General features: G+C 39.7%; 2 protein-coding genes across 12 annotated transcripts in view; both read right to left on the bottom strand.

Annotated features, from left to right (window-relative positions):
- The window catches only part of Tet (tet methylcytosine dioxygenase-like), a 64,279-nt gene extending 47,860 nt beyond the window's left edge, over positions 1 to 16,419 (bottom strand). The window contains exons 1-4 of one of the 7 annotated variants that reach the window (XM_083046202.1): positions 11,609 to 11,781; positions 10,879 to 11,137; positions 10,456 to 10,627; positions 8,403 to 8,512 (exon numbers count right to left, since the gene is read on the bottom strand). The gene's annotated coding sequence lies outside the window, so the exon portion shown is untranslated. The other 6 variants (XM_083046203.1, XM_083046201.1, XM_083046200.1 and 3 more) reach the window with 6 other exon arrangements.
- Positions 16,420 to 20,290: 3,871 nt separating this feature from the next.
- Spz5 (spatzle 5 Toll-1 receptor) overlaps positions 20,291 to 24,828 on the bottom strand; it is a 73,296-nt gene continuing 68,758 nt past the window's right edge. For 3 of the 5 annotated variants that reach the window (XM_083046584.1, XM_083046585.1, XM_083046582.1), the window contains 6 exons: positions 24,610 to 24,764; positions 23,127 to 23,216; positions 22,722 to 22,853; positions 22,465 to 22,614; positions 22,147 to 22,389; positions 20,291 to 21,939 (listed from right to left, as the gene is read on the bottom strand). In XM_083046584.1, the coding sequence (XP_082902710.1) occupies positions 21,768 to 21,939; positions 22,147 to 22,389; positions 22,465 to 22,614; positions 22,722 to 22,853; positions 23,127 to 23,216; positions 24,610 to 24,755 (933 nt within the window). In that variant the 5' untranslated portion in view covers positions 24,756 to 24,764 and the 3' untranslated portion in view covers positions 20,291 to 21,767. The remainder of the gene's footprint in view (positions 21,940 to 22,146; positions 22,390 to 22,464; positions 22,615 to 22,721; positions 22,854 to 23,126; positions 23,217 to 24,609; positions 24,765 to 24,828) is intronic. The other 2 variants (XM_083046583.1, XM_083046586.1) reach the window with 2 other exon arrangements.

Raw genomic sequence — 24,828 nt, forward strand, 5'->3', positions numbered from 1 at the left:
CAAAGCACGCGAATATATAACGTAAACCGCGCGCTTTCCCACCCCTTATGTGAGCCGCCTCGTTTTCCACCCTCTCGCCCCGAACTGTAATAGCTTTACAGCTGTGCGACCGTCCGGCGCTTTCGCTATCGCTGGAAACTTGCACTGTCGTTCAGTCAGAACTTTCGCTCGTCGGTTTGACCTTGCGGAGATGCGTCTGCTGTTTCGCGCTGCACGTGAGTGATACCATTTACTTTTGTCGATGCAAGTACATCAACTCGTTCTGTTCCCGAGTTCATTTTAATTGTTGCAACAATTTTATGTTTATCGCTCGTTAAAATGTTTATTAATTGTTATATAATTTGTGATTCAGTCTGTGTTAATCTCTTTTTTTTATAATAATTAATATATTATTATATAAGGCGCGATATAAGGCGAAATGATATTCGGTGTGTTCTCTAATTAAAACCGGGTATTATATGTATATACGATAAAATACGCAATTTACGCTGCGAATCCTTACTTAATTGGGTTTACTAAATTTTCGTATAACGACCGTAAGAGGAGGGTTTTCGTCTCAGCAATTGAACTTTACTAATGTCCATAAATCTTGGCCCAAGTTGAATATCGCGAACTTTAATCTTTAAAGGTCGCGAATCTCGATGTAATCATAACGTTAGCAAAAACTTTAAATGGCAGCATATCATTCTTTATTTCAAATGATTATTTTATATTATATTAATTTTATGCCTGATTGATACAGATAAAGTCAAGAAAATTGTTCTTTCCGCAAGTCTAATTGAAAAAAATAGTTGTAAAATAAATATAGTTAGTTTCAGTAAAAAAAAATTTTTTTAATCAAATTTCTTTTGCTAAAAACGAAATATAATTTCGCATTTTTCATTACGCGTTTAATAAGAATAGTCGTGACACCCGTTAGCCCGCCACCTCCGCTTGCACTTTCGTCGAATCGACCGTAGGTGCATGCACAAAAATTCAATATCACCGTCTCGCGTCATACATAGGGTGATCTAAAAGAATATATATGCGAGTTATTGGTTTCTCTCTCATTGAGAATCTCTGATTTCCTCGAACGAATATCAGTATACTTAATGAACTATTCTATTTACAAGATAAAAATTTGCCAATCATATGATCCGAAACAAAAATACAATTCAAAGAAACATGAAACTATCAACGATGATTAGTCTATCACTTCGTAATAAATTTCAACATTCAATTTGCTTCCATACTCGAGATCAAAAAGTCATTATACCGATCAACATTTCAGTGGAATTTTTAATGAGAGAAAGGGATGGAAATTTTTTTTAGAATTTAGGGGCATCGAGGTACCAAGTTACAGGGCACCTTTTTTGGGACACTCCGTATAGTCGCGACAGAGAACGAGTCGTTTGCGGATTCTTTCGTCCACAGCGAAGCGCAGAACGCAAATTCCGAGAAGCGCATATAAACCAGCTGCCATAGAGACCCGGAGATTCCACACGCTTGGAATTAATATTAGCCGTGCGTCGCTAACGGAAACGTCGCCGAGAAAAATCGCACCCGCTCGTCGATTCGTAAAGCTGAAGCTTCTCATTCACCGACACAAAATTTCCCCTCCCCGAATCGACGCGACAAACCTTCTCACGCACGATTTTGAATTTCGCTGGTTAATTTTAATTTACAAATTTCTAAGATTGCTAAAACAATAACTTTTTAAATATAGAAGCTTTTGTGATAAATAAGAAAAAAATCTAGATTTATAAAAAAATGAAGCAATTGCGAACAATGAGCGACTGATTCATGGAACGATGATACACCTATGTAGTTATTAACTTCAGCTTAATTTTTTTGAGTGAGCACATGCATCAACAGACATACTGTTTGTTCGTGCATCGAGAAGAAGAGTAGAATGATTCGCGCACCATTTTTGCCGCAGCGTAATGCCGAAATTAGCGGGATGAAACGGACTTATGAGAGAAAGACAGATGAACTTCAAGTGTGCTAGTTGGATTCGAACCTTTCGAGGAATTGCGAGAGATTTCGTAAACTCTTCCATCCGTTCCGAAGGAATTAAAGTCGGAGTAAAATCAAAATATATCATAAAGAATATTGAATTTTTTTACTAATCAATTTTTAAACTTTTGAGAAGAAAGTAAAGAAATCAGAGAGACCTTCGGGAATTTTTGTCTATGTAAAATTATCAAACAATTTTCTTATCTACGTAATTCAAGATCCATCCTAAATGGAGAATAAAATCAGAAACTACCACAGAGAATATCGACTCCAGAATTTTTTTACAAACTAGTTCTCAAACTATTTATGAAAAAGGTAAAAAAAAATCAGAAAGACCTTGCCCAGAATTTTAGGGAATTTTCGTCTACCCGAAATTATCAAACCTTCTTATCAACGTGTCTGCGATTTTATTCGAGACGATTTAAGAGAGAAAGAGAGAGAGATATCACATGGAAGAAACTCTATCCCGACCACGTCCTCGATGCAGCGCACCGCGGACGAATGGGCCGATGCGTGTGCGCGTGCACATCCGTGGGACCTTGAATCAAGCGAGCGGCCTTTGTCGCGAGAGAGAACACCGCCGAACACAGAGAGAACACACTCTCTCGGCCGAACGCGCCCGGCATCGCGAGGTCGGCGAAAGTGTACCCCGCCGAAGCTCCTTTTTTGCTCGCGGGTCTCTCTCTCCTCTCGCGCGCGCGCTCATTTTTGCCCTCTTCCTTCCTTCCTTCTCTCTTAAAAGCCTAGCCACGACTCCGGAGCTCCTTGGAGCGACGGAAACGGACGGAAGAGATGCGTTTATTATTAGATTTCGACTCGCCCGATCTTCTCTCCGAGAGCGTCGCGGATGGCTAATGACTTGTATACAGGGTCCACGATGATGATCGATGAAGATGATGCGGCATCGACAGCGAAAAAAACGAAGACAGAACGTCCTCGGGTCTGACGAATCTCTTTAGGACGGTTGTCAATTTTCTACAACGTAGAGAGAAAGAGAGACTATAGGGACCTACCTCAGAGGTCCGGCTCAGCACAACGCGGTTACAGTTTTCTACAGTTCGTGCCTGGCTCTTCTTAACGTTCGACTTAACCGCAATCGGTCGGGGAGGAGGGAATCGCTTCCGCGTAATTATATTTTACCGAACTCGACTTCCTCGCAATACTTAATGAACCACCGAAACAGATATCTTCCTCCCTCCCTCTTCGAGCCCCTTCATCATCGGTTTTCACGATCGCGGACGGATCCAGCCGAATGGACGCATCGCGGAAACAAAGAAGTCGCGCGAGGGATCTATCCCAGAAGGGGGAGGGAGTGGACGGACGAACGCGGGGGTGGGAGAGAATTGACAGTCCACCACGGCTGACCAAGTCACTTGTTGCTGTCCAGTTTCAGAGCAAATTATATATATATATACATATACCTCTCTCTCTCTTTACGCGCCGAAAAAAAGATCGGTCGCGGTCAAAATCGTTTGACGGCGCGCACGCATACGCGACGACGCATTCGGCCGCGCACTGATTCGCGCGCCAGCGTACTCACGCACGCACGCACGCACGCCGGCCGGCCGGCTGGCTCTTGGTGTGCGCATAAATATACAGGGTGGTCTAGGCGAACCGGTCTCCCGATCGGCCGGATTTTTTCGCTCCAACGAGAGAACCGTCTCGCCGATCGGGACTCTCTCGGAGTCGATCTAGGGTCCGGAGGGAGAGAGATCGAGATCGGCGATTATCGCGATCGGCATCGGCGCCGGACGAAACTCGAAATCGAAGGCGCACCACCCTGTATGCGCCTAGCGCGCGTGCGCATGCGCGCGCGTTCTCTCTTTCTCTCGCAAGATACCGCAAAGTACGTCGTGACGACGTTACGAGAGGCCGGTCACACGCTCGTTTACAAACGACGATGACGAGGAGAAGTACGAGGACGACGATGACGACGACGGCGAAGATGACAAAGACGACGACGGCGACGAGGACGAGGACGACCGCGCGATGAAGACGATGGAGCGCGCGACGATACGCATCGTAAAACACGCATATCTGGTGTAGGTGCGTAACGGTTCGCGTTTAAGGGTAGGGGGACGACGGCGAGGACGCCCGAGGGGAAGAGGAGGAAAGGGGAGCGAGGGGGAAAGGGGGCCGCCCCGACAGCGGGGGCAGGAGAGCTTTCGCAGCGTTAAACCCACCCACACAAGCGCGCGATATCGGAAATGATATAAAATTGCGTCGAGCGCGCCGCTGATATTTAAATTGGTTCGCTAAACCACGGATTAATGCGCGCAACGACGTCCGAGCCTACGCACGGGCTTCGAAAAAGAGTGTGGAAAAAAAATATTATAACGCGCCACCGCGAATAATAAATACTCGAGGTCGATCGCGGTATAATGGCGGACGAAAAAAAAATCAGTTCCCCTCTTTTCAATTAAAATATTTTTTACATTCTAAATTTATATGCAACAACGCATTTCACATCGTTATCGTAAAAGATGTAAAAAGATGTTCCTAACGAAAAAGAAGAGATGCGCGATCGAAAGCGAACGGAGAACAGCTGATTAGACGTCAAATTAGATTGACAAAATAACATCGGTATCGCGGCATCGATCTTCCAAATTATTAAAATGCATTAAAATGCTCCCGTATGAATCATGTATATCTACTTGAACGGAAGACTATTATATACATGTGTGTGAATCGATCGACTATAGAAACGTCGAGCATAAAATCGGACGAGTTAAATGTAAAGCGAAGAATTGACTCGTAAATCTTTCGCTGTTTGTTCGCTTCTCTCTCTTTCTCTCTTTCTCTCTCTCTTTGGTATTCGTTCATTCCGTTTCTTCGATCCGTCTCGTCTTACTGTGTCATTGGAGTGAGAATGAGAACAGAGTCGAAATATCTTTTTCTTTCGACTGCCCTCCCGAACGTGAAAAAGGACCATCATCATCAGGTTGAAACGACGCAGCGATTTTAAAGTTTCGCGCTTTTTCGATTCTTTTTCCAGCAAATTACGTCACTCTTTGGCGCGATATAATTTTTATAATTGATATATAATAAACAATTCTTAGTATTAGCTGTCGACAGTTGTGAGAAAGAGAAGCGATCGTGACATTTCTACGCAGAAACGATCGTAATAATCCAGTTTAGACGATTGTTTCCGCCAGAATCGCGCGTACTCGCATTTCGATAAAGCGATATATCGATTCGAATTTCTAAATCCCGCTCGTGGATTCGCGCGAAAAGCGAGGAACGAGAGAGCAGAAAATCGGGATGAAAATTCCAAGGAAAGAAAGCCCCGAAGAGAGGGCTAGATACTCTCCGGAGCTTCTATATCCGAAATAAAAGCCGCTGACGGAAACGGTGGTAATGCGTGGTAAGAACCTGTTTCCCACACGCACGCACGCACGCACGCACGCACGCACACAACACACACACACATGCACACGATGCGTGCGTTAAAAGTCGAGCCTAGGAAGAAGCGGATTTTTCGGTTTCTCTTTGAGGGGTAGGGACCCTTCAGTGTCCAGACTCCCTTGTCCCACGTCCCACACGGTTGTTCTCACACGTCTCGACGACGACGCCGGCGTCGGCGTCGGCACACGACGGACACGTTTCTCGTTTGACGCACCGCGAGATCCGTAAAACCTTCGCAGCACGATACGTGCATGCCGTGTTCGAGGACACTACCGTGCACCGCCGCCGGCTAACGCAGGAGGCGTTGACGGCGACGGCGGCGGCAGCGGCAGTGGTGGTAGTAACGCCGAGTAGTGGTGGTTACGGCGATGCCACTGGTGCCCTAGCCTGGTGGCGGCGACGGTGGTGGTAGTGGTGGTGGTGATGATGGTGGTGGTAGTGATGGTGCGACGGTGGTGGTGATGATGTTGATGGTGATGGTGCTGGTGCTGGTGGTGGTGGTGGTGATTTCGCTGGTGATGGCGATGCTGATGAGCTGCGGACTCCACGGACGCAGAGGAGAAGCGGCGAAAACGCGCGGGTCTTAACTTCCGCGTGACTCGCGACGTCCTCGTGAGGATACTTTGACGTAACGCGCCCGGTGGCGCGTCAATTGTATAAGTATCTATCGGGGGATGCGCGGTCTCGTTCCCCCTCGCGTTTTACTCCAAAAGTTTCTTGAAGGTATCTTGTACATTGATTTTTCTCTTCAAGAGATCTCAATCTTCTGACAAACGTATTATAATTAGCGATGGGATCTTAAGTATCTTACAAGTAGGTTCGAAATTGTTGGCACGATTTCGAGCTCTTTATGATTACTAAATAAAACAATAGTCATTTTAAGTAAACTGATGAATCTCTGAACGAGAGAGGTGTTTGAAATCTCTTAAGTAGGTATCTCAAAAAATAAGAGCAATAATTCCAAGTACATTCGAACCTGAGTCAAGTATATCGAATTTTATTTTATTTTCGAATTTTTTTTATCTTAGAATTTGAATACTACTTGTAAAAGATTCGATTCTTTGCGATAAAAAGTACTTATAAGTACTACTTTGAATTTTACAGATACTCAATCTAATTGTAAGATTATTTGGAGAAGATTTTTCCTTAACAAAAATATCGAGGGAGGTCATCATTTTTTCCCAACTTTTGTTATCATATATCTTTATGACTAAGCCTTAAATTAAAATTTTACTAAATTAGATTCGATCTGAAATTAACTGAAAAATCTAGTTTTAATAATAATTTATTTCCACAAGGGTTAGTTTGCAAAAAAAAACCTTTATTTTCAATAGTTTATAAAGCGAAAATTATTGGTGCCTCGACATTTTCATTTTCTGAGGAAAAATCATTTCCAGATAAGCCCAAGAATCTGTCGAGTGATCCGGTAAGTTCTGGGAGACTCTGTATATATTATATTAATTATATATTATATTATATAAATTATATATTAATATATTATATATATATAATTTTTTATAAATATTGGAATTCTAGAAAATGAAACAATTCGGATTCGCCTCGAACCTTACATATCGAACTCGATCCCATCCCTAATTATCATCTGACGTTTAAATCGTTTCTCGCGTTGGGGGAAATTTTTAATTTAATCGCAATTAATCAAGCTACTAGATCTTTCACTATTATCCAAAATTCGAGCGCCACACCTCTCTTGCTTCGAAGGAAAGAAAAAGAAAGAGAGAGAGAGAGAGAGATTTCTTAGGTCGCGCGCTCGCGCACACACACTCACCCTATTCTTTCTCTTCTTTCCACCTTTCTTGTTCTTCCTCCTCTCTTGCAGCAGAGGCGAGTCGAGTCGAAGCTAGCCGAATGAGAAGACGAGCGATTCCGTGCACTCCTCCCTCATTGTGCGTCGTCCGTCACGCGGCTGCGGTGCGTTTTCTCGCGCTACTTTGAAACTTGCAGCCCCGTCAGAATATCTCGCCAAATTTCGGAACCTCGCGCGCGGCGGAAAACGACATTTTTCTCCGACTTCTTCGGGGGGTTGGGGGATGCCAGAGAGAGAGAGAGAGAGTGATGTATCACGACTTTTCACACACAATTTTCTGTAGTATCCTTTTTTTTCACTATTTTTCAAGCTTTCTCGAGCTCGAGATGTAGTCGCAAAGTTTTTCGCAAGAGCCCGGATCTCTCCCAGCTGTACTCGAGCTCCGACATTATTTTCCCTTTTCTCTCCTCTTACATTTTCTTTGTCCTTTCATCACAGGGTCACAGATTACCGATCCACGCACACTACCACTTTACTTCCTAATTCTATACGCGCGATGATTCTCTCTTTCTCTCTCTTTCTCTCCCTCTCACGCACTCATATAGACGCGCGTCTCATCTCCCGCTGGACAAGATAAAGGGACACGGAAAGACGCGCCGGCTGGCCGCTCGTTGGCCCACGACGGAACGAACGAAACTTGTATCTAGAGGTACCTTTGGTTTGGCGGGCTGCCCCGTGCCGAGTGCGGCGTATCTCCGCCGCGCGGCTCACACTGCGGTACACACACTCCGTCTGATTAGTAGTAGTCTTTGTCTGTCGCGTCCGCGTATATAGTGGTATATACGCGCGGACTCACTCGCAGCTGCCCGCGCTCGTTTCGCCCGCTCGTCTTGAGCGCGATTCGGCCGCGCTCGGCACTCGTCGGCTGTCATATCCCGCCCGCCATGGCGGGAACCCAGGACCTGGCCCAGGACCACCGTCGGCCAGGGGGGAAACGAGAGGGGGGGATAAATGCGGGGGGAGGAACGAGGACGACGTGATCTCTTTCTCTCTCCTTCTCTCTTGCGCGTGGAGTCCGCTCGCCGATGCACGTGTGCCGCGGGACGGGGTAGGATGTCCGGGGCGAGGAGGGCGGAGGGCAGGCTCGGGGAGGAGCCGGCGGATGGGGTTGGAAATTGCGCACGCGCGTCGCAACCCCTCGTACGTAGCGAGCGACAAGGGGATGGTTACAAACCTGCTTCGCTCGAGTAGCTTCCTTCTTCTTCGTTCCGGGTGGTCTCCGTGAAGTTAGTCCTCTATGATGTTCTTCAAGAATTCCAGCCGCGACCTTCCCCGAGTACGTCGCTGGAAAAATCCGAGAAAATGACGCGTTATTATATTATTAAGAGAACATTGTTTTGTATATTTATATGTAATCATTACAGCTCGCTCCATATAATTTATCTTAAGACTGAAAGGTAAAATATTAGTCTAACAATAAGCATTTCCCATCTCTCCATTTCTACTCTTAGATGCCCGATTTTCAGATAAGATTTGGAGATCGACGAAATTTTGTGTACAATTGGTCCCGCTTTATTTCCTCTCGCACCTCTCTCTCCTCTCGAGAAATTACACTCCAATTTGCGAGCTCCACGCGATTCCTTTTCCGGGACTCGTAAAAAAAAAAGAAAAAAAGAGCTCGTAAAACGTAGCTGTAGGCCTCGGGTACTTTCATCCCCGAGCAACCAATCGCGACCCTAGGGGAAGCCCCTTCTTCCCCTCTATCTAGAGCTAACGATTTATTTCAGCGACCTCCTGGATTCGATATCAACGACTTTTCGGGCCCCGGGGCGAAACACATCCTCTCCTCGTGTAACCCTTCCCGCGAAAATTTCTCACCTTCCGCCCCCTCGAGCGAGAACGATCTCGGAAGCCGAAAAGTCACGCGCGCGCGTTAACGTTTCGTGGTAAATGGAGCAAGTTTGACCCGGGCACCACGGGGTTGAAATGTATTGCGTGATAATAATTTTCATCTCATATTTCTCCAGACGCGAAAATCTTTCGATCCTCGCGCTACATCCGTCGATTTCTCATGAGGGTAACAAGATGTCTATCCAAGGTGTTCTCATACACAAGACGGTAGATATATACGGGCGTAATTTTTTCAATGATTATCTAGCGTTCTAGCGCATACGTACGTTTTCTGCGGGTGCATTCATCGCATTTTTTTTTTTTTTGTTTAGATTACTATATCAGTTAAACCAGATGTTAAACGGTCCCTCACATTCAAAGAGTTCGGGGATTAAATTCAACAAAATATATTACATTGTTAAAAATCAAAAGAGAAATATCATGATCTTATTTTCTATTGAAAATAATTCTACATAATAAATATAATATGTATCTGATTTACGAGCATCCATTAATTAACTCAAGCGTTAATATCGCGCTTCTAATCTACGTATAGGTCATGCAATCGAAGCAGAATCTCCGAGTCGCGGTCTCGGCCCAGGACCAAGTTTATCCCGGAAAGCCCTTCTGCCCGAGTTTCCCAGATTCCCACTGTCGGCTGTCTCTCGACTTTCGTGCGTGCGGCTGGGAAGAGCGAATAACCGCACGCACGCACGCATCGGCGAAAAGCTCTGGGCTCTAATGCCCAGAGACCCGATTAACATGACAATGGTTGCCGCATGCAGATATAAATTAATACGTATTCTTCTTTCGGTAGAAGGACGACGGATCACGAGCACATGGACGCCTGTGTCCCTTGGTAATGATGTGGCCGCTTGATAAATCACCTCCAGCCCTAACTAGATCAAGCGTTGTACTCGATCAAGTCTTGCCTGGCAAAAAGTGAACTCGAGCATCTCTCTTTCTCTCTATACGCAGTCGTCCAGCAGTCAACGACATCATCGGCCATTTTGCCGAGTCTCGGTGTATGAAATTCCGGAGGACAGATGCTGCTCGGGAAGATTACAATGATGTCGAAATAAATCAGTTTATCGAAACCAGGTATAGGTAGGAATCGCTGCGGTAGTTATGGCTTAGGTAGATTTCAGTATAGTTGGGTAGTTCATTGGTCCACATTTTACGAACAGCGATTCTCAATACAAGGATATTCGCCTTACTTATTTCTTTTAAAGGACACGCTTTTCCTCGTACGAATCTTAATCGCAAGTTTGAATCTGATCGGAAGTATTTAAGGAATTATTCTACGAAATGTCTGTAGTTTTTTCGCGCAATTTCAACGTTGTTCGCCGATCGATTAGATTTAGGACGCGCTCCTGAAACTGATCACAACTGCCTACCTGGCATTTAACTTCGGCTAGTCGCACAGTCGATTGCAGGAATCTCTGAAGAAACATTCTATCGCTTTTCGGCATCTTTTCAACTGTATCCATCCTTCAATTCTCGTAAAATCGCACATTTCTGATTGAAAATTAGCCTCTATTGAATAAACATCCTCAATCTTTTTGTAAACTGCAAATATAAGACATATATACCTATATAAAACTGCTATCTATTACTCATCATAAAATAAAATTATATGAAACAGGCTAAAATCTGATTTCAATCTTTTTGTTAAAAAGAAAGGTTCCAATTTTTAAATTAAATTTTAGATAATCTTAAAATTTGACAAATGCAACTTTAGCATCAAAATCTATCGTTATGCAATGCGTATCCAATGGCGTTTAATTACTGATCTTAATAAAAATATCAATTCGACGTACCGTGGATACATCGATGAAGCAGAAATCGATTGAGGAAGGTTCGGTTACTCGTACGTATTTCGGTCTTACGGGACAATCTTGCGCCATGTGTGCCGTATTGCATCAAATAAACAGTGGCGAAAGCAGCTGCAACGTCGCGTGACACGCGTCCATTGTCGGTATTTCGTGGGCATCGAAAAATGAAAAATCGTCCCTCGTAGTCTCTCTCTCGCTGTACAAAATCCCTTCGCCCTTTGCTCCTCGACGTTGCGAGCATCACCTGGACCATGAAAGAGAAAGAGAGAGTGAGAGAGAGATCTTTTTTGAAAAATTTACTCTCACGGCCCGACTACTTTTTCTGTTTTCTAATCGCACTATGAGATCTCTTCTCCAAATAACTTGCATCACATCCTTAAGCCTGGAATAATCGCACGGATGACATTAATCATTCACGTTTCATAAATCTACAATTTTTTTTCATATTTTACATGTGTCAACAATCTTTTCAAAATTTAAATTTAATGGTAAATACATGCGTTTAAATAAATAATAAAATGAAATAATTCGTTTTCAGAATGGATGACAGATATCATCCATGCGTCCTCTAACGTTCCATTTAACAGCGCGATTACTCCAGGATTAAATTAAAATTTTTATAAATGAAAGAGATACAAACACATACAATAAAATCACTTGATTTAAAAATCGACCTGAAATTTATTACGAATAAATTGATCAATGTATAGAACACCTTGCGTGTGAGTTTCTGATGGCGCTACGAGGCCGAGGATCGGTGGATTCATCTGCGAAGAACCCCAGTGCGAGGGTGCAGGGGTTACTCTAGGTGTTCGAGCGAATTGGGGGTCGCGCAACCCCCTCCTCCCTTTCTCCCTAACGCGTGCCATCTTCGATGTAGTGGCCTGCCACTGAATTACCCCGACCGAAAGGGTTTAAATGCTCTTTTTTCCGCCTTCTGCGATGGGGTAATAATCGGAGTAGTAGGACATTTCACGTTTTTTTTTCTAACAATAAGAGAAAAGCGCGAGAAATTCATACATCCTGCGCACATTTATTTTACCACCATCACGTCTTTGGCGAATTAACTCGTAATAAAGCTTCATCCGAGATTCAAATGTTAAAAGAATAATAGTTTTAATTTTTCTTAATTCCTAACTAAATGATATATATAAACTGATTCCGTTGCCTAAATATGTAGTCGTAAATATTCCTAAATGTCCAAAAAGCACAAGATACGACTACGAATGCGTCACGCAAGGCGCAATTATTTTCCTCACGGCAAAGTCGTTAAACTTATCTTCATTATGATGGACAACATAATCGTAACGATATCACGATCGATACTTTCTCTCTCGCTGAGGCTCGTTAGGAATATCTGCCGCATCCTGACGTCGTCATTCCCGCGAGTCGTTGCGGCTGTGGCTGCGAAATATCGGAACAATTTCTGTGCATTATCCTCTTCGATTGTTGTTTCCCCCCTCTCACTCACTCTTTTCTCTCCCTTTCTACCTTATTTCCTAAATCCAAATATATTATACACTATCGTTCAATTTTTTTGTATCAGTAACGTTGATACTGGATGCAAATATTCATTTGCATAGTGCTTTTATATCTGCGTTCTATCTAGAAGATGTAATGGAATAAAAATTGTCAGGAGATTTTACATGTTATAGAGAAGATTACTTTGAACATCGCGAAACGTGACATGTACTTTGCAAGACATACGTTAAAAATTCAAGTACCCGGCAAAAAGGCGGAGAGAAAATTCGGAACAGCTGTCGAGACACTAGACCAGAAAATCCACAAAAAATAGAAAAAAAAGAGTCGCGTTGTCGGCAGCTAATTTTGGGGGAATAATTTTTGTAATGCATAAAACCTTCTACAGGATCGAGTATTAATACTTGTGCTCGTGTGATAAGGAAATGTGCAACTCACAGCAGAATGTTTTTTAAAAGAGATGATTGAAAAGAATTATTTAAGCAAAGAGAAGATGTATGCATAATTCAATGATAAAAATTCAACTAAAGATTACTAAAGATGAGCTGAAACGTCTATTGATTTTAATAAATAATACTTAAAATTATTTAGGAGTCTTTTACTCGCGTCTTTTTGATTTTGTCTTCGGCTGTTATTATTTACTTTTTTTATTAAAATAAAAAATCATATATTTTAAGAAGGACTTTTCCCTTTTTCATTTGATATCCGAATTACGATTAAAAAGTATATCGATTCATAAAACATTTTTTATCTCGCGTTTGGCTGATATTAATTACTCAGCCTTTCTTAATTAAAATAAAAAAATCATATATTTTAAATGTATTTTAACAATTTCTTTTCTTTTCATCTGATGTCCGAATTATATGTAAAAAGTATATCAATTCATAAAACATTTTTTATCTCGCGTTTGGCTCTTATATTTATCAATGTCTTTTTTAATTAAAATCAAAAAATCATATATTTTAAATGTATTTTAAGAACAATTTCTTTTCTTTTCATCTGATATCCGAATTATATGTAAAAAGTATATCGATTCATTTTTTATCTCGCGTTTGGCTCTTATATTTATCAATGTCTTTTTTAATTAAAAATAAAAAAATTATATATATTTTAAATATATTTTGAAGACGACTTTTTCTCTTTTCATCTGATATCCGAATTCCGATTATATGTAAAAAGTGTACATATCGATATATAAAACATTTTTTATCTCGCGTTTGGCTCTTATTCATTACTCAGCCATTTTTAATTAAAAAATAAATCATATCAAAACAAACAAAAAAGCTAAAACTTCCACTTCGCAGCTTCGTCACATGTGTACGTCCGTTTACATGTCTCTAGCTTAAATATATTTTAAGAATGACATAATTTTTTTATCTGATTATACGTAAAAAAAATACCTATATCGATTCGCAAAACATGTAGCGGGATTTCGCGTATTAGATTCGTCGCGTATGCCACGTGCTCGTAGTATACGTCGCGAAGTTTGCGGGCCATCGATCGTCCCTCTGCACGCGGTTCTCTCTTTCGCGAGGAGTCGCGTCGCAGGAGGCCGCGTCTGTACGTGCGCGCGTGCGCGCGTGTGCGTGTATGCGCGCGCCCGAGCACGCACTTACGCACGATCGACGCGGATCGTTCGCTCGTTGTGCGTGGCGCGCGCTTCGTTGCCATGACGACCGGTGGCAGTGCCACGCATTGATCGCAGACTCCCGCTCGCTCGCTCGCTCGGCGGTGCGTGGACTGCGGAGTCGAGTGCGTAGAGAGACGCGACGAAGAGAGAAAGGAGAAGAGAGAGAGAGAATACGCACACACGAATGCATATGTGCGTATATACGGGCGCACGCATGCACGCACGCACGCACGCATGCACGCATCGGGGATAATGCGCGTACGAGGCGGACACGTCGGGCTTCTCCTCGCTACCGAGGCTTTCTTTCGTCTTTTATAACGACGATTTTTCAGAGCCTCCGTTTGAACCGTCATTATATTTTCGCCGATTATATATAATTATATATGATTAATAATTCGTCATCGAATATATTAATTGATATTCTCGGATCTGTCACATTTTGCTTTTAATTGTCAGCTTTTATTTATTTATTTATTTTTTTCTATTTCGAATTGAACGCCGATGTTGGATAAAAATCGAGATAAAAATAGATTCGTGCACTCTTGCATTTCTCTACGAATAGAGAAAAAAAAAGATGATAAAATGAATTTCTTCGGTGACATTTAATATACGTTTCCGGTTTCGAGATATGAATTAAGAGAACGGAATCTATGAGAGATCCGAGTTCTTTTTTCCCGAGAAGATATATACACAACTGGAGGTAATAAAATCGCGTCGGGCAGAAGCGGCAATGGATGAACGAAAGGGTTAGCTTCGAGATTAAAAGGAAGTCACCCCCTGCTCCTCCCTTCTCATCTCTCCATCAATCACAATTATATCCTCTCTCTCCCCTGCTATCGTTCATAATTACTGCTCGTGACTTTATCCCGGCGCTCGAAGCTGCTGGTCGACCAGCTCCGGTGCAGCCGCGAGAGAAAAAAACGGAGGGAGGAAGAGAGACGGACGTCCAGAGCGAGGGACAAAGAGAGAAAGAGAGCGCAATCGACTTTTGGCACAGAGATTACTGTAAAACTCCCTGCCCTCCCTCGCGGGGGTGGCATTTCTCGGGGAGGAAAAAAGTTTCGAACCCTCCGGCCGTGATCCTGATCTCGTCGCGGAAACGGAAACAAAGCCGCCATCTCTTCCGAAGAAAGAAGTTCGCGTCACAACACATTTCGGCCGCGAAATTTTTCCACTAATTGTAAGATATAAATCGACGAAATATATATATATATTTTTTTTTTAATATATTTAAAAATATATTAAAATTCTATATTAAATATATTAAAATTATAATCAAAAAATTATATATATATGTACAAATACATGTGGAATACATCAGCATTTTCTAGGTTCATTGATTTCAAGATAATGAATTTGTGATGTATATAATATATATTTATATGTAACATTACGATTAATTTGAGACATTAATTCTTTCAATGTGTATATAACAAGTATGAAAATAAAAAAAAGGCAAATTTAGATATCAAACAATTTGCAAGAATTAAAATAAGAATAAAAAGAATTTTACAGATACATCTATTATTGCAGATTATAATTATCAGAGAAAAAAGGTTTATTTCTAATACTTTTATCTTATATATACATGTATATATGTATTAAAATATTTGATATAATTTTCACAAATACATTACCTTAAAATTTTTTTAAATAATTTCAACACTCACCATTTGATGTGCGGAATTGTAGACAATGTTAATCTGTAAAAAAAAAAAAAAAAAACGTATAAATATTATATAAAACAATTATTAAAATATTTAAATCATTTATAATATTTCAAATCATTTTTTAAAATATTAAAATCTGAAAATTTAAATATTAATTTTATTTTATTAAATATTTTACTATTTATTTTTACTATTAAATATTTTAATTAAAATATTTAATAGTAAAAGAATTTAGTTGCGCATTGCATAAATAATTATATCTACATATCTCTTAAATATAATACAATGTAGAAATTGTATTTTATACATATACAAATATTTATTATTAATTTATTAAAAATTATTATATTTATTATTAAATATTCTAAGCATTTCAAAATATAAAATCTAGGATATTTTATATTCATTATTATCAATCATTATCGCGAAGATAAATAGATAAATCTCACAAATAACAAATGAAAAGTTAAATAAATTATAAATTATATTTACCCTATCGTTGCTCCGCCGTTGCCCGATGCCTCCCCGGGCCTCCTCCCCGTAGAAGCTTCGAGACACTTGCACTCGCGTTACTTTTTTTCGTTCGCGACGCGCGGCGACGCCCGGATTTTAGACATCACATTTCGACGTGTTTCGGTAAAACGCGAGAATCGCGAGAGCTCATTCGCGCGCGAATAAAACCGACGCTCTGTTTTCGCGTCGCCGCTTTTTTCAAGGCCCACTTATCGGAAGGCCTCGTCGAACGACGATGATGCGGCGACAACTTCACGACGCACTCAGGAGTCGCCGACATTCCAAGAAATGGGCACTACATTTCACTATGCTTTATATATCACAATTCAACGACGTAGAAATCGCGGATCGACGACGCCGAAAAACTTGGGAAATTCGCGTCGAAAGCACAACGGTAATTCGATCCGCCCGTGTAGTAGACTCGCCCGTGAGATTGCGATCACGATGTCGGGTACACGATTTCGCGACGCAATCGGCTTTGTACGATAATTAAGCACGCAAAAACACTAAACTCACACTTGTACTGTCGCGGACCGGCGATGAGCGTGCAAATGGTGATCGCGAACAACCGAAAATCCACCGAAATAGCAAGAGACAGGTTTGTGCCAGTTACGAGACGCGCAGCACGCCAAGGTCGCAAAGGTAATGGCGGTGGTCGCGGCGTACGTGCGAGCTCGGAGCTCGGCTCGGCTCGGCTCGGCTCGGGTCGGGTCGGCTCGGCTCGGCTCGGCTCGGCGGCCCGGGCGCACTTCGGCTTTACGACCTCGGCGTGTTGCGCGTCCCGTAACTGACAGTGCCAGTCAGCTGATTACTGACAAAAAATATTAATAAGGTGTTAATTTGTGTGTTAATTAAATTTTAAAATAATAATGTGTTAAAAAATGTAAAATAGCAATATGTTGTAAATAATATTACTATTTTACATTTTGTAACATATTATTATTTTAAAATTTAATTAACAAATTAACACCTTATTAATATTTTTTGTCAGAAATCAGCTGACTAAGCAGTTAATTTGCTAATTAATTTTTAAAATAATAATATGTTATAAAAATTATAATAAAATGTTTTTTAAATAGAGAGAATGTTATAGTACTTTAAACTCGATTAATATTTTTTGACAGTAAGCTGATTTCTATCAAAAAATATTATTAGTATTTTAAAGTATTATAACATATTATTTATAACATTATTATTTTAATTTTTATAACATATTATTTCAAAATTTAATTAGCAAATTAACGCTTTAATCAGCTGATGCATATCAAAAGATATTAATAAAGCGTTACTTTGGTAATTAAATTTCAAAATAATAATATGTTAAAAATATTAAAATAGTAATATGTTCTAAATAATATATTATAATGCCGTATCTGCGATTAATATTTTTTGATAGAAATCAGCTGATAACTGTCAAAAATATTAATCTAGTTTAAAGAATTATAACATATTATTATTTTAATTTGTATAACATATTTTTATTTTAAAAATTAATTAGCAACTTAACGCTTTATTCAGTTGATTTCTGTTAAAAAATATTAATAAAGCATTAATTTGCTAATTAAATTTTAAAATAATAAAATGTTATAAAACGTAAAATAGTAATATGTTGTAAATAATATGTTATAATGCCGTATCTACGATTAATATTTTTTGATAGAAATCAGCTGATAACTGTCAAAAATATTAATCGAGTTTAAAGAATTATTACATATTATAACATATTATTTAAAATTTAAAACATTTTATTTTGTATAACATATTTTTATTTTAAAAATTAATTAGCAAATTAATGCATTAACCAGCTGACTTTTGTCAAAAAATATTAATAAAACGTTAATGAACCAATTAAATTTTAAAATAATATGTTATAAAAAATAAAATAATAATATGTCATAATTCTTCTAACCCGATTAATATATTTGACAGTTATCAGCTGATTTAAAGCGTTAATTTGCAAATTAATTTTTAAAATAATGTTATAAAAATAAAAATAATATGTTTTAAATAATGTGTTATAATATTTTTAACAGTTATCAGCTGATTTCTGTCAAATAATATTGATTGATCAAGAATAAGATATTATAACATATTATTCACAACATATTACTATTTTAATTTTCTATCATCTTATTATTTTAAAATTTAATTAGAAAATTAACGCTTTAATGAGCTGATTTCTAAAAAATATTAATTGAGTTTAAAGTACTATTAACATTCTCTCTATTTAAAGAATTATGACATATTATTTAAAACAGAGTTTACTTTTTAACAAAATTGAAGAGTGGCGCTTGTATTATTCTAATATATTTAAAAAATATATATGCTTGTAATAAAATATATATATATAATAAATATAGTCTGACTAAAAAAAATATATATAATAAAAAGCGATTGCTCGCATATGTATCCCACATCAGATCACACTTTCAGCAAGTAATAATATCATGGTGTATTCGATGACGCAGGGACACTCTCGCGTGCACGGTGCATTAAACAAAATCGCTACCGATGGAGGCTTACGTACATTAAAAAAAATTGTTGGCAAGTAATCAAGGTCGCGTTTTATGCGAAAGTTCGCGCGGAAAAAAAATATCATAGGTAATAATATCATGGTGTATTCGATGACGCAGGGACACTCTCGCGTGCACGGTGCATTAAACAAAATCGCTACCGATGGAGGCTTACGTACATTAAAAAAAATTGTTGGCAAGTAATCAAGGTCGCGTTTTATGCGAAAGTTCGCGCGGAAAAAAAATATCATAGACTTTAGTCTGTGCCGTCAGCGTTGACCTTACGCAGTTTTTTTTTTCACACACGATAAACCCGATTCCGTTCATGTGTGATGTATTTTCATTCGACTGATCGACGATGGCACCTCTATCGATCGAGAGCCGTTTCGCGAAAATAGTGCCTCTCCCAAATACGCTATGTAAGGTTTTACGACGAGTCGAGAATCGCGTCGCAAACTTGACCTATCTTGACCGCGGCGCTTATATAGGATAGCACGGAAGCGGAAATGGGTCAGACTGGGATTTAATACAAGAGGCGTATATATACATAGGTTTCGACACTATATAAATCAAAGATTCATCAAAATATTAATAGCGTATACACGTAACGCTTTTGATTATGTATTCGATTCATTTTTGTAAATAAAACCACTCTCGCGTTTGTGGTCCATGTGCTTCGCTCGTCATCTTGCGACTGGTAGGGATCAAAGGTGGTCAGGCTCTCTTCCTCTTCCTGAAACGTGACATCTGGACGCCGTGAATCCGCTCGGAATCTCGATTTAATCTCTCTCGCGGAGGCTCCAGATGCGAGGCCAAACTGCGGCGTAAAACTTTATCGCGCGATACCGTTTGATATTCTTCCATTTTTTTCTATTTTGCAAAAACATGCGAATATATATATATATATATATATATATATATATATGTATATACATATATATTATACTTTGAAAACTAGGCCGACTAGTTCGTAGAGCAGAATTTTTTTCGCTCGCTTAAGAAAAAAAATTATTTGTAATCAAGAAATTCTCTTAATTAATTATACATATATTCCATCCTTCGCGTATATGATATGCACGCGCTATCGCAGGACGACCTCGCTTCTCTCTGTGGAAGGCCCCTTCGTCCGTCGTTCAACTCGCACACGCTTACACGCGTGCATATAAACGGAAACCCTTCAAGTAGCCTACCATCCACCTCATGTGTACAGACACTTCTGTCACGCACGAGTGGAGGGAAACGCGTAAGGTACAAGTGCACGCGTATATAGGCACCGTGTAGGTGCACTTACGTACGCCTAGAATTCACCCCTCTTTCCGCTGGACACGGGAGGGATGTTGAGGGGGATACGGGGCGACTCTCGTTGCGGGGTACGAGCTGTGCGGGTGCGTGCGAGAAGCGGAACGGAATCTATAGCGGGAGCTCGCACACAAATCCGGGGCGCGTTAAATGGTTTTTCTCTTGGAAACGCGCGTTTCAGCGACTGCTCTTAGTACCTTATTTCCATAAAAAAAATACACACATAAGCAAATCTGCTTTATACAAGACGTAAAATAGTTTAGACATCCTACATACATTCGTTGTAAAAATTATAACATTTATAGCATATATCGAGATTATGTCCTACAATTTTGCAAAGTTCGTTGTGAAATGGCGCGAAAAGGGGTGTCGTGTTCCTCCGCAACATTTCTGCGGAACTTGCGCGTGTCTGACCTCCAGTTCCTCCCCCGTTAGCCCTCTCTCCTCAGGCCGTTATCCACGGCCTCTTCATCCCTCTTTTCGCTTTTCGTCTGTCCTTTCCCTACCGATGTATAGTAACGAAATCGAGATCCTTTATTTTATGCCTCTCCGTCTCTCTCGCATTCTTCGAACATCCAGCATAGCCGGCTTCTTGATAAGGTGTCGCGATTAACCACGATGTCGTGCTTCACGCAACGTTATTATATTAGCAATAGAGCTGATAAGTTATTCAGTAAGATAGGCTCTCTGATAGCAATTGATGCCTATTTTACGTAATTTCAAATAATAATTTGTTTCAAAGATTTACAGATATCTTCTTGATGATGATAATTTTATATTTTTCCATGAAATTATTTTACGCGGCGGAAACCACTTTTTTCCCTCCGATTTTTATGGTTTCATATAATATAAAAATGATTAATGTCAATAAATGGCATTTTTTAAATAGATTGTATTTGTTACCCATTTATATATGTAAATAGCATATACATAAAATTTTTCTTTAAGTCTTATTATGCAAATACGAGAAATTTTCTCGCCGTCTCTCTTCAATCTCATTGAGAAGAAAATTGTCTACTGTAGAAGTAAACTTAATTGCGTGACAATTGAAGTATTTATAGAAATATCTCCTAAATTATAAATTCTTATACACGCACACTCACACACACATTAAAGATAATATCAATTAAAAATTATAATTAAACGAACTGCTGATATTCAAGATAATTAACTCAAAGCTGCCTGTCCGTGTAATAATTATAAACAAACCGTAATCGAGAAGGCTAAAACATAGATAAGAAAAGATCGAATCTTTAATATATAATCCAGTCAAATAGTAAAAGATCTTGTCTTTACATTTAGCGCTGAATGTAATGTGAATAGATATAGGTATGGAATATCATATGACGTGGGAATAATAGTGACATCTCTCATTGAAAATGAATTTTTACCTATTCGTAGCTAACAAACATACTTGAAACGTTCAAAATTAACATCTTGATGGATAAATTCACGACGCTCGCGCGATTTGCTCTATAATATAAATTTATTATTGCAACAAGTAAACTGCATATGTCGACAAGAGGCTTATTCGCTCTACTTTAACACCGCTGATGGTAATGTACATCGAGAGACTTGTTCGAGAGTACGCATCATCGTTCCTAGAACGCTACATTATCGGTACCCACCTTTAAACACTGATGCGAAGCGCACTCTGCGTTGCGGAGCGTCGAATTATAATCATGAAGAGAACAATGTAATTGCGTGTAATAGCTTATCCTTGAAAATAATCCCTATTCATCGAATGTGACATAGTCTGTTGCTGTATATTCAATAATTTGGTATAATCTGGCACGAGCAACCGTGCGGAAACCAGAACACATCCGTGTAAAGTCGATTCCCGCTTCCCTCCAGCGCGATTAGTCTCTTTTGCACGAATTGTTGTTGACACTTGCTTCTGTATCCCTCCGGAACAGAACATATACCGTTGCATTCGTTATTCCTAAAAAAAAATAATAATGATATAGTTTCGTTCTCCTTCGAATTCGATAAAGGTCGTTCATATCTTAGTTCTTAGAAGATATAAATCTATCTCTTCTGAAATCGATGTCGCACGAGAAGCAAAATAAATATGTAAGATTTCAACATTTCGTTAAATTTATTTATATTATCATGATAAATTCTGATGATATGAATTCTTAAGACTTACAGACACTTTTCACTTTTGACGAACTGCGTGTATTTGTTCTGCCCCGGTAGATTAACAACGTACATCCAGTTGCCTTGATTGTTTAGGGCAGCTTTGGGAGCGATATATTGCGCTTGCGTAGGGCAAAGAGAGATGGCATCCGGATTCAACTGTCTCTTAACACGATCGTCCTTAAACTTCGTGTATCCCAGCAAAGGATTCACGCTATAAGTTCGCGGTGCTATTTTGTCATTTCGCGAATATCTGTCATTTAATGAAAAAAATATATATATTGTGGAGCGTGAAGAAGAATTTTTACCATTTTAATTGCAATCATACCTGTTCGCCAACCACGACTGATTGGGTTTAGCTAATGATTCTTGCGGATAATTATAATCGATCTGTCGTGGGACATTTTGATGATACTTTAGAGTTACTTCCGGAAGAAAAGGGTTTGTCTGCGATTGCGGTGGTGCAGAATATTTATAGCTGCAACATAAAGTTGAGGATCTAAGAATTTGTTAATGTCATTTTATTTCACATATTATTCGAGTATTCTACTTTGTGTCAATGAGACGATTAAGTAAATGTCTTACTTGTCATTGTAACGGCTACTATTGGACGGAGGTCCGTATACCGAAGCCGGCTGTTCCGTTTGCTGCGTGTATAATCGATATACACCATCCTTTCGAGGATAGTCGTAGCCTTGACTATAATTCGGACGAGAACTTGCAAATATGGTATGATAAATAGTATACTAATAATACTCAAATTAAATGATCGATTGTATTACAAATAATTTCAATGAATTTTAAATAACTTTACAATCATTTTAATATTTAATGATTTAACATATATTTAAAAAATAGAAAATTTTGCAAAAGATTTTATTAAATTCTTCATACTTATCTGATTTGAATGTTTCATAGTTTCTTTCAGTAAGTTTCTTTTTATTGTTTATATATATGTTTCACGATATATTTCAAGTATTAAAAATATACCTGTAAGAATTGAAGTCGTCGCGAGATTCGTCTCGCAACGCGGTGTTAAAGTCAAAGCTGCATTTGTCGACGAGAAATTTGATGAGTTGTCTAAAAAAAGGCAAAAAAAGAGAAAAAGAAAAAAGACCGTTATATCTGCCGCCGAGGATGCAATACAATGTGTTGATTAAAAATGAAAAAAAAAAAAAAATGTTAATGCGTTTTCTCTCGGGGATTAAATTCGATCTTTGATCCTGAGTTTCTGAGATCTTGCTGCAACCGCATATCAAGGCTCATCCTCTATCTGCCTCTATCTGTACGACCGAGATTTGTCCGCCAGAGTTGACAAAAACTTATTTACGCAGGTGCGTTTTCAATTGCGTTGCGCAATTATAATGTTGGTAAGTTAAGGAAGTAAATACGGCACATTTGTTTGGCGGCAAAATAATAAATGCCGTGCGCGATAAACACACAAGTTCCGTCAGTCCGTTTTGTATACACACAAATGTCGCGAGTGACAGCTGTCACAGCAACTTTCTCCAGTTTACTAGAGAACCATTTAACTTGTCGATACCACGTTGCGCTATCTTGTTTAACTAATAATTAACAGTAAAAATGTTTTCTTTTTTTTGCGAATATTAGAATTTTATACCCATTTAAAAAAAAATAAATATTGCTATTTTATTGAAAACATAAAATTCTTTTCTGCACATTGTTTTCATTGTTTAGCCATCAATAACTGATCAAACGTGCAAGATTTATACATGTGTATGAATAATATTTTTTTTGCATATGTATTTGACGCCAGCTCATGAAAGAGTGGTTTGTTGAATGTAGGAGAAATAAGGACATCGGTATTCGATTTCGGGGACTATTGTAACGGGTCCAATAATTATCCAGCGACAGTATGACCGCGTCAAGGCCATGGTCATGGTACGCTGAGCAACGATCTCACGGACGTTCTTACATTATTAACAACCGCTCACTTTACGTAACTCTTAACTTGCCTGGAATAAGACTCGCGCGCGAGCGTGAAAATGCATAGAAAATTTGGAAAATCGGTCTATCATAGACATTACAAGTTATCTGTGTATACATAGGACTAGAAGGATGATACAGCACGATAAGTTGATAGGTTCTTCTTCTAGGTCGCGCTCTTCTAAAAACAGGTCGAACTGACGACTATCTTTTATGGGCGAGAGAGTCCTCGGCATAATTCGTTGTCCACTGACATAAAGCAAACTCGATGCTTTCGGATTCTCACTTCGACTTCGAGGAGAGTCTCAGCGGACTTTCCCCACCAGAAATTTTTCTCGACACGCGCGTGTCAGTCATTCGTATGCGTAGAGGGAGGCGGAAGGTGGACACGACGGATGGCGAAAGGAATATCAACAATTGTCGAAATGGGTCGACCGGATCGTCGAGGATTTCCACTTGTTGCGTTTACGCCGTTCGCTATCGCTCGATGTAGCCGATATTTCCAGGGGAGTCTAAGTGCACTTACCGAGGATAATGGTCCAGGCTCTCGCAGAAGGTCTGCCCCGGTGGCGCACAGCTGGGGGTGTGTCCTGGAGGCGCGGGAACGAAGGGCTGGTACTGCGGTCGTCCTGGACATCCGTACTCCGTGCAGGGTTCGCCTCGGATGACCATCAGGAAGAACTGTGAACACACACATATTTTATATTTACATATATATGCAGGATGTCTTATCATAAATATGCAG

The sequence above is a fragment of the Prenolepis imparis genome, unplaced genomic scaffold (genome assembly GCF_030444845.1).
Source record: "Prenolepis imparis isolate NDT839.2.m4 unplaced genomic scaffold, iyPreImpa1.0 SCAF_9, whole genome shotgun sequence".
Classification (NCBI taxonomy): Eukaryota; Metazoa; Arthropoda; class Insecta; order Hymenoptera; family Formicidae; genus Prenolepis; species Prenolepis imparis.